The sequence below is a fragment of the Squalius cephalus genome (assembly GCF_949319135.1).
Source record: "Squalius cephalus genome assembly, chromosome: 10".
NCBI classification, from domain to species: domain Eukaryota; kingdom Metazoa; phylum Chordata; class Actinopteri; order Cypriniformes; family Leuciscidae; genus Squalius; species Squalius cephalus.
The window spans coordinates 117501-127652 of NC_137131.1; the positions used below are offsets into that span (position 1 = coordinate 117501).

At 40.8% G+C, this 10152-nt stretch overlaps 1 protein-coding gene across 1 annotated transcript in view; it reads left to right on the plus strand.

Moving 5' to 3' along the window:
- Positions 1 to 9711, plus strand: part of LOC307165463 (histone deacetylase 4-like) — a 60298-nt gene extending 50587 nt beyond the window's left edge. Inside the window, exons 23-27 of the mRNA XM_079883081.1 lie at positions 2547 to 2665; positions 2741 to 2874; positions 2986 to 3070; positions 5496 to 5631; positions 5710 to 9711. Of these exons, the coding sequence (XP_079739207.1) occupies positions 2547 to 2665; positions 2741 to 2874; positions 2986 to 3070; positions 5496 to 5631; positions 5710 to 5749 (514 nt within the window). The 3' untranslated portion in view covers positions 5750 to 9711. The remainder of the gene's footprint in view (positions 1 to 2546; positions 2666 to 2740; positions 2875 to 2985; positions 3071 to 5495; positions 5632 to 5709) is intronic.
- Positions 9712 to 10152: the final 441 nt, after the last annotated feature.

Below are 10152 nucleotides of genomic sequence, written 5' to 3' on the forward strand. Positions count from 1 at the left end.
TGTTCTTGTAACATATGAAATATGATTTTCAAAAGACAAGTTGCGGTCTAATATAACACCCAGGTCTTTTACTGTAGAGGATAAAGTAACAGGACACCCTTCTAAATTAAAGTTGTATTGTAAGAGGTTTTGTGGGCAGTTTTTTGGACTAATAAGTAATACCTCCGTTTTATCTGAATTTAATAGCAGAAAATTACATGTCATCCAGTATTTTATATCTTTAACACACTCTGTTAATTTAGATAATTTAGCGTTTTCATCTGGTCGTGATGAAATATATAATTGAGTGTCATCAGCATAACAGTGGAAATTAATTCCATGTTTCCTTATAATATTACCAAGTGGCAGCATATATATTGAGAATAGCAGAGGGCCTAACACAGATCCTTGCGGTACACCGTAGTTTACTGACGTTATCTTCGATTTTTCCCCATTTACGCAGACAAAATGGTAACGGTCTGATAAGTATGATCTGAACCAGCTTAATGCCTGTCCCTGAACACCAGTGTAGTTTTGTAGTCGGTCTAAGAGTATTGTGTGATCTATAGTATCGAACGCAGCACTAAGATCAAGTAAAACTAGTATTGAGATACAGCCTTGGTCAGAAGCTAAAAGTAAATCATTTGTGATTTTAACGAGCGCAGTTTCTGTGCTATGATGCGGCCTGAACCCAGACTGAAACTTTTCATAGATGTCATTTTCTTGCAAGAAAGAGCACAGTTGAGCGGACACAACTTTTTCTAGTATTTTAGACATAAATGGAAGATTTGAAATGGGTCTGTAATTTGCTAGGTTATTATGATCTAATTGTGGTTTCTTAATAAGAGGTTTTATAACTGCCAACTTGAATATTCTTGGAACATGACCTAAGGATAAAGACGAGTTAATAATATTGAGAAGAGGCTCTTCCACTACAGGTAACACTTGTTTCAGTAGTTTAGTTGGTATTGGATCTAATAAACACGTTGTTGGTTTAGATGCAATGATAAGTTTATTTAACTCTTCCTGTCCTATAGTTGCAAAGCGCTGTAATTGTTCTTGCGGGGTGATAATTGAGGCTGAATCATAAGACACCATTAAAGATTGTACATTTACAATTGTGTTTCTGATGCTTTCTATTTTCTCAGTGAAGAAATTCATAAAATCATTACTACTACACTGTAACGGAATATTTTGCTCCGGTAACGTCTGTTTATTTGTTAGTCTAGCGACGGTGTTAAATAAAAACCTAGGATTATTTTGGTTGTTTTCTATTAGTTTGCGGAGATGCTCAGCCCTGGCCGCTTTTAGGGCCTTTTTATAACGTGACATACTGTCTTTCCATGCGATTCTAAAGACCTCTAGATTAGTTTGTTTCCATTTACGCTCTAAATTACGAGTTTCTCTCTTTAGAACATGCGTAACACTGTTGTACCATGGTGCTTTAGTTTTCTCTCTAACCTTTTTTAGTCTAATTGGTGCAACGATGTCTAATGTACTAGAGAAAATGGTGCTCATAGTGCTAGTCATTTCCTCTAGTTCATCTGTTTGTTTGGGTTCACTGAGCAGCTGAGATAGATCAGGTAAGCTATTTGAGAAATGATCTATAGTTGTTGGAAGGATTGTTCTGCCTGGTCGATAACGCGGCGCAACATGACAAATTTCAGCGGTACGTAGTATGCAAGTGACCATGTAATGGTCAGTGACTTCATCACTTTGCGGTATAATATCTATATCGGTTGGATCGGCTCCATGTGATATAATTAAATCTAGCGTATGATTAAGACGATGAGTGGGACCAGTTACGTTTTGCTTGACCCCAAAGGAGTTTAATAAATCTGTAAACGCAGCCCCTAAAGCATCATTTGAATTATCTACGTGTATGTTAAAATCTCCAACAATTAATGCTTTATCGACATTGACCAAAAGATCTGAGAGAAAGTCTGCAAACTCTTTTAGGAAATCAGCGTAAGGCCCTGGCGGTCTATATACAGTAGCCAAGGCTAGAGATAATATGGATTTCTTTCTTACATCTAAGAGAGTAACATTTAGCACAAGTACTTCAAACGAATTAAACCTGTGACCTGTTTTCTGAGTAACAGTAAGAATATCTTTATAGATTATAGCAACACCACCGCCACGACCAATCAGACGGGGCTCATGCTTGTAACAGTATCCAGGAGGAGTAGACTCATTAAGACCGAAATAATCATTTGGTTTAAGCCAGGTTATCATTTGGTTTAAGCCAGGTTTCAGTAAGGCAAAGTACATCGAAACTATTATCTGTGACCATTTCATTTACAATAACCGCCTTAGGTGTAAGCGATCTGATGTTTAAAAGACCTAGCTTTATAAATTGTTTTTGTTCACTAATATTGAGATTTTCTGGTTTAATCACAATTAGATTTTTCTTAGATCCTGCAGTAGATTTATTATTTGATCTCACTAAACGAGGAATAGACACAGTTTCAATATAATGTTCTACATTGGTACTTATAGTGTGTGTGTGTGTGTGTGTGTGTGTGTGTGTGTGTGTGTGTGTGTGTGTGTGTGTGTGTGTGTGTCAGGACGGTGGTGATGCCGATCGCGGGTGAGTTCACTCCGGATCTGGTGCTGGTGTCTGCAGGGTTTGATGCAGTGGAGGGTCACCCGCCGCCGCTGGGAGGATACACACTCTCCTCCAGATGTAAGCTCCGCTAACCCTTACTGCTATATTCATCATCTGGGCACTTCATTAAAAGCCAACATTGCTTTGCTCCAGGTTTAGGTCACCTGACCCAGCAGCTGATGGGATTGGCCGGGGGTCGCGTGGTCCTGGCGCTGGAGGGGGGTCACGACCTCAGGGCCATATGTGACGCGTCAGAGGCCTGCGTCTCAGCGCTCCTGGGAATAGAGGTACTGATTACCCATCATCCTTTGCATTGTAAGCTTTCATTTGCATGAGGCAGATTCTTGTTAAAGGCAGATTTGTGTTTTTGATCACGTGTTTGTGTGTGTGTTGAACAGCTAGAGCCGTTTCCTGCAGACGTCCTGAAGCAGAGACCCAATGAGAACGCCGTCAGATCCATAGAGAAAGTCCTGGAAACTCACAGTGAGTCTCAAGTCTTTACAAATAATCATTTACTTCTGCCTAATGTCTGATTCATGAATCATCTTCATCTCTGTGTCAAATATCATCTGCACATTGATGTACTTACAGTAGAAGTCTACAGGGCAGAAGACAAAAGACTGACCTCTTGACTGCATCACTTTTATATCCTATATAGACGCCTTTATCCAGGGCGAGATGCACGTTATCAGAACCCTGGGAATCGAACCCATGCTGAACCGTTAGAGCTACAGGAACAGAGCAAAGCTAAAACTTAACTTGTTAACCTTTGCATGATTCGTCACAAGAACGACTGTTTATGTTGAGAAAAACACCGGATCGATGACAGTTAATGTGTCATTGTGTTCAAACAGCTCAGATGACAGTGACATTAATGCTAACGATCATATACAAGCGCTTTGACACAATGATAAGCTGCTTGTAACACCTCCAGAATATTCCTCTCTCCATAGACTTGGACTGGAAGAATTATAGATTGTAGGGGATTTTTGCTTCTTTCTACAAACTGTGGGACGAGGCGACGAGCTGAAAGTGTTTTAAAGGGATAGTTCACCCAAAAATGAAAATTAGCCCATGATTTACTCTCCCTCAAGTCATCCTAGGTGTTTATAACATTCTTCTTTCAGACGAATACAATCAGAGTTATATTAAAAAAATGACCTGGCTCTTCCAAGCTTTATAATGGCAGTAAATGGCTGTATATTATAATATGTATAGTATATTATGTATATTATATTATAAGTCCATAAAGTGCATACATTCATCTGTCCATCATAAAAGTGCATGTATCATCATAAAAGTGCATCTCTCCATGATAAAAGTGCAACTATCCATGATAAAAGTGCATCTATCCATCATAAAAGTGCAACTATCCATCATACAAGTGCAACTATCCATGATAAAAGTGCATCTATCCATGATAAAAGTGCATCCATCCATGATAAAAGTCCATCTATCCATCATAAAAGTGCAATTATCCATCATACAAGTGCAACTATCCATGATAAAAGTGCATCTATCCATCATAAAAGTGCATCTATCCATCATAAAAGTGCAATTATCCATCATACAAGTGCAACTATCCATGATAAAAGTGCATCTATCCATGATAAAAGTGCATCTATCCATCATAAAAGTGCATCTATCCATCATAAAAGTGCAATTATCCATCATACAAGTGCAACTATCCATGATAAAAGTGCATCCATCCATGATAAAAGTCCATCTATCCATCATAAAAGTGCAATTATCCATGATAAAAGTGCATCTATCCATGATAAAAGTGCATCTATCCATGATAAAAGTGCATCCATCCATGATAAAAGTCAATTTATCCATCATAAAAGTGCAATTATCCATGATAAAAGTGCATCTATCCATGATAAAAGTGCATCTATCCATGATAAAAGTGCATCCATCCATGATAAAAGTCCATTTATCCATCATAAAAGTGCAATTATCCATCATACAAGTGCAACTATCCATGATAAAAGTGCATCTATCCATGATAAATGTGCATCTATCCATGATAAAAGTCCATTTATCCATCATAAAAGTGCAATTATCCATGATAAAAGTGCAACTATCCATGATAAAAGTGCATCTATCCATGATAAAAGTGCATCCATCCATGATAAAAGTCCATTTATCCATCATAAAAGTGCAATTATCCATCATACAAGTGCAACTATCCATGATAAAAGTGCATCTATCCATGATAAAAGTGCATCTATCCATGATAAAAGTGCATCCATCCATGATAAAAGTCCATCTATCCATCATAAAAGTCCATCTATCCATCATAAAAGTCCATCTATCCATGATAAAAGTGCATCTATCCACGATTAACCCCTCTGTGGGGGTTAATAAAGGCCTTCTGAAGTGAAGCAATGCGTTCGTTCAATAAAAAATATTCATATTTAAAACTTTATCGACTAAAATAACTAGCTTCCGACAGACGAATGTACGCATCGATTTACTGTGACAGAGTAACACTTGACCCGACGCATGACGTAATGACGAAACGCAGAGGATCGAGCAAAACACCAGTCACGAGAGTCTAGAATGAGAATTTTTAAAGAGAAATGTGGGAGGAGCTTGAGTTTGTTGCCCAGCGCTGTTTGTTTGAACCGCGAGAGGCTCAAAGCTCACGCTACTCCTACATCTACGTCAGACATCGTCAAGCGTTACTCTTGCGGCGTAAGTCGACTTGCGTACGGCCGTCTGCCAGAAGATAGTTATTTTAGTCGATAAAGTTTTAAATATGAATATTTTTCTTACACGAACGCATCGCTAAAAATGAACTAACCCTTTTAACCATCGCTGACGCCACACCTGCGGTCAGTAGAGCTGAACGCTGGAACGACCCGTACGGTTGATGTGTGTGTGTGTGTGTGTGTGTGTGTAGGGCAGTACTGGAGGTGTGTCCAGCGCTCGGCGTCAGGAGTCGGTCTGTCTCTGCTAGAGGCTCAGAGAGGCGACTCTGAAGAGAACGAGACAGTGACGGCGATGGCTTCTCTGTCTGTGGCGGTCATGGAGAAAAGGTACAAGTGTTTCCCCTCCTTTACTCTTCATCTCATCTTCTTTCTTCCTCTCACACCATGTGTTGTGTTTCTGCTCAGAGCGGAGGACGAGCCCATGGAAGAGGAGCTGCCGATGTAGACGAGAGTTTGACCTCGAGCTCTTCTGGGTCTCTTGCTGAGAGAGTCAGGGCACAATGGCTAACTCACCCTGTTAGCGCTGTAGCCCGCTAGCACTGCGGCCCCAATGCAACGCCTTCAAGCTCGTCACTTGAGAATGTTTGTTTTTGAAGATTTCTGTCTTATTGGCTTGAGATGTCACAGATGTCGAGGGCCATTTGAATCAGCCAGCAGATCATTCTGACAGGAGGAGGGAAAACGAGGGTCCGATGAACCACAGGCTCTGGAACCCGCTGGTGTTGAGCGAGACACTAGCGAGCGTCACAAGCTCTACAGCGTTTCAGCGTGACTCATCTGCGCCATTTTACTGAAGCTTCTCTGAGAGCGAGTGCCTTTGCGACCGCGTGGAGATACAAATTAATTCTGAGGAAGTTTGCCTTAAGTCAGTGAAGTCACGAACACATTACCCACAGTTCCAGTGGGTTTGCCTGTTTGGAGAAGAGAACACTTTTCAGCATGTTTACTTGGACAGCGGTTCACGCTTCAGTCGTCTAGCGATAAATCTCTTGTCTTCTGAACTAGCGAAGACTCTCTTGTCTTCTGAACTAGCGAAGACTCTCTTGTCTTCTGAACTAGCAAAGACTCTTGTCTTCTGAACTAGCGAAGACTCTCTTGTCTTCTGAACTAGCGCTGACTCTCGTCTTCTGAACTAGCGAAGACTCTCTTGTCTTCTGAACTAGCGCTGACTCTCGTCTTCTGAACTAGCGCTGACTCTCGTCTTCTGAACTAGCGAAGACTCTCTTGTCTTCTGAACTAGCAAAGACTCTTGTCTTCTGAACTAGCGAAGACTCTCTTGTCTTCTGAACTAGCGCTGGACTCTCTTGTCTTCTGAACTAGCAAAGACTCTTGTCTTCTGAACTAGCGAAGACTCTCTTGTCTTCTGAACTAGCAAAGACTCTTGTCTTCTGAACTAGCGAAGACTCTCTTGTCTTCTGAACTAGCGCTGGACTCTCTTGTCTTCTGAACTAGCGAAGACTCTCTTGTCTTCTGAACTAGCGCTGACTCTCGTCTTCTGTACTAGCGCTGGACTCTCTTGTCTTCTGAACTAGCGAAGACTCTCTTGTCTTCTGAACTAGCGCTGACTCTCGTCTTCTGAACTAGCGCTGACTCTCTTGTCTTCTGAACTAGCGAAGACTCTCTTGTCTTCTGTACTAGCGCTGGACTCTCTTGTCTTCTGAACTAGCAAAGACTCTCTTGTCTTCTGAACTAGCAAAGACTCTTGTCTTCTGAACTAGCGAAGACTCTCTTGTCTTCTGAACTAGCGAAGACTCTCTTGTCTTCTGAACTAGCAAAGACTCTCTTGTCTTCTGAACTAGCGCTGGACTCTCTTGTCTTCTGAACTAGCGAAGACTCTCTCGTCTTCTGAACTAGCGCTGACTCTCGTCTTCTGTACTAGCGCTGACTCTCTCGTCTTCTGAACTAGCGAAGACTCTCTTGTCTTCTGAACTAGCGAAGACTCTCTTGTCTTCTGAACTAGCAAAGACTCTCTTGTCTTCTGAACTAGCGCTGGACTCTCTTGTCTTCTGAACTAGCGAAGACTCTCTCGTCTTCTGAACTAGCGCTGACTCTCGTCTTCTGTACTAGCGCTGGACTCTCTTGTCTTCTGAACTAGCAAAGACTCTCTTGTCTTCTGTACTAGCGCTGACTCTCTTGTCTTCTGAACTAGCAAAGACTCTCTTGTCTTCTGAACTAGCGCTGACTCTCTGGTCTTCTGTACTAGCGCTGACTCTCTTGTCTTCTGAACTAGCAAAGACTCTCTTGTCTTCTGAACTAGCGCTGACTCTTGTCTTCTGAACTAGCAAAGACTCTCTTGTCTTCTGTACTAGCGCTGACTCTCTTGTCTTCTGAACTAGCGCTGACTCTCTTGTCTTCTGAACTAGCAAAGACTCTCTTGTCTTCTGAACTAGCGCTGACTCTTGTCTTCTGAACTAGCAAAGACTCTCTGGTCTTCTGAACTAGCGCTGACTCTCGTCTTCTGTACTAGCGCTGACTCTCTTGTCTTCTGAACTAGCAAAGACTCTCTTGTCTTCTGAACTAGCGCTGACTCTTGTCTTCTGAACTAGCAAAGACTCTCTTGTCTTCTGTACTAGCGCTGACTCTCTTGTCTTCTGAACTAGCGCTGACTCTCTTGTCTTCTGAACTAGCGCTGACTCTCGTCTTCTGAACTAGCGCTGACTCTCGTCTTCTGAACTAGCGCTGACTCTCGTCTTTTGAACTAGCGCTGACTCTCTCGTCTTCTGAACTAGCGCTGACTCTCTTGTCTTCTGAACTAGCGCTGACTCTCTTGTCTTCTGAACTAGCGCTGGACTCTCTTGTCTTCTGAACTAGCGCTGACTCTCTTGTCTTCTGTACTAGCGCTGACTCTCTTGTCTTCTGAACTAGCGCTGACTCTCGTCTTCTGAACTAGCGCTGACTCTCGTCTTCTGAACTAGCGCTGCTGTGAGAGACGCTTCAGAATCGTTGCTTTACCAGCGGCTCGACGTCACGCAGCCGAAACCAGGCGTTGGGTTTCACTGGTTCATGACCTGCATGTGCATTACAGGAAAAAGCTACTAAACTGGAGAACAGAATTTCTGACCAAAGCATGAGTTTGCATCTTGTGTTGCACTTTTTTCTACAGTCTTGTAAAGTGAGATGTTCGACACAGATTACAAGACCAGTGTGTGTTAAATGAGTTTGCCTCTGTGCTCAAACTCATTCCATTGGATTTACATGGAAAAAGATCCAGTCTAGAGAATACCGTGTATCAGATCAGCTTGTGTTCGTAACCTCTTCCGCTCTCCAAACAAACCATTGCAACTGATAATGTTGGAAACCCCCGAGCATGAGGCGGGATTGGTACAATATTATGCATGTGAAATGTTGATTTTATTTGCCTTCCAGAGCTTCACTCTGTCTCTCTCAAGAGTTTAATCTCCAAAAGGATTGAGTCCGTTCATCTTACTAGTTTTTTTTAGTTCAGTTGCTGGTTATTTTTTATTTTTTAGCTATTAATTCCATTCCTGTCATTCCTGCTTTGTACAGTTTTTCTTTATTTAGAATATTTGTACTTTTCACTCGATTCTTATTTGTTCTAGTGGATTTTAGTTCCATGCGTTACTTTTGGTACCATGTTCTTTGAGGTACATGAAGACTTTATGACCAGTTCGTGGGTTTACAAGCATCATCGCAGACTGTGTAGTTCTACGTTCTGTTCATAGTAGATTTGTATATGAAAGGAAATCTAAATACAGTATATGAATTTGAAGAACTGTCATTCCCTTTGTGTGCATGGATGTTATATTTTGTAAGCAGCTCATGCTGGTCTCAAATATACAAAACCTTGTTTTTTATGATGATTTAGATGACTATGATGACTAACCTGGTAAACGCACTTGATGGTCAGTGATTTATTCATTCGTTGTTTTTTATTTTATTTTATTTAAGAGTTAGATAATATGTCCATGACAGTAATTGGAATAAAAAAAAACTAATTCAAAGCATTTTGATTTGTTTCCATCTTTTAAAACAGCATCTCAAGCCAAATATCTGTAATACACATGGTTTTAATTGTATTTTCACTACAAGCTAAAACTCCCTTAACTTTGTTAGTTTTGAATGATGTTGAAGATGATAAATAAATGATCATAGTCACTGACCTGCAGCAACACGTGTTCAGTGTGAGATGATGACGGCACGCGTCCCTGTTCTCGTCCTCGATGTGACGTGACTCTTTTCCTCAGTTTTATCAGTCGATGAGCAGCAGAAACTCCGTCCGCCACAGAAAACACTAACGTCTCATTTCACGGGCAAAATCACCGTTTCCTGATGATGGAAAACACAAAGTATTGTTAATTTCCACTTCAAGTGGATTGAACATAATGAAGTTGTGACAATGTTATTAATGTGATTAATTGTGTTGCTTTAACACATTTTTATTAAATTGACCAAGCTTTTTTCTCGAGGGGACTCATTTAGAAGAAACTTATATTTCACAGAATTAAAAGTCGATTTCTGATAGTCTGATTCACAAGCTCTGGTATCTTCAACTGTGAAGAGCTATTTTTTTCAGAACTGTTCATGACCACAAAAAAGAATGCATTTGATAATTTCACATCTCTTACCCATGAAACTGAAGGTTTGAGAGATCAAGGAAACTTCACGATAGAACATCTATTATTACAAGCCGTTTCTTAAAAGCATTTGTTCACACACAAAAAATGAAAATTGTGTCATTATTTTCTCACCCTCATGTCGTTCCAAACCCGTGAGATCTTCGTTCATCTTTGGAACACAAATTAAGATATTTTGATGTCAGCCGGAAGCGCCGACTGTGTTTACAACATGAACAGCGTCACAGACTGACACATGGGATTTTTCTGAAAT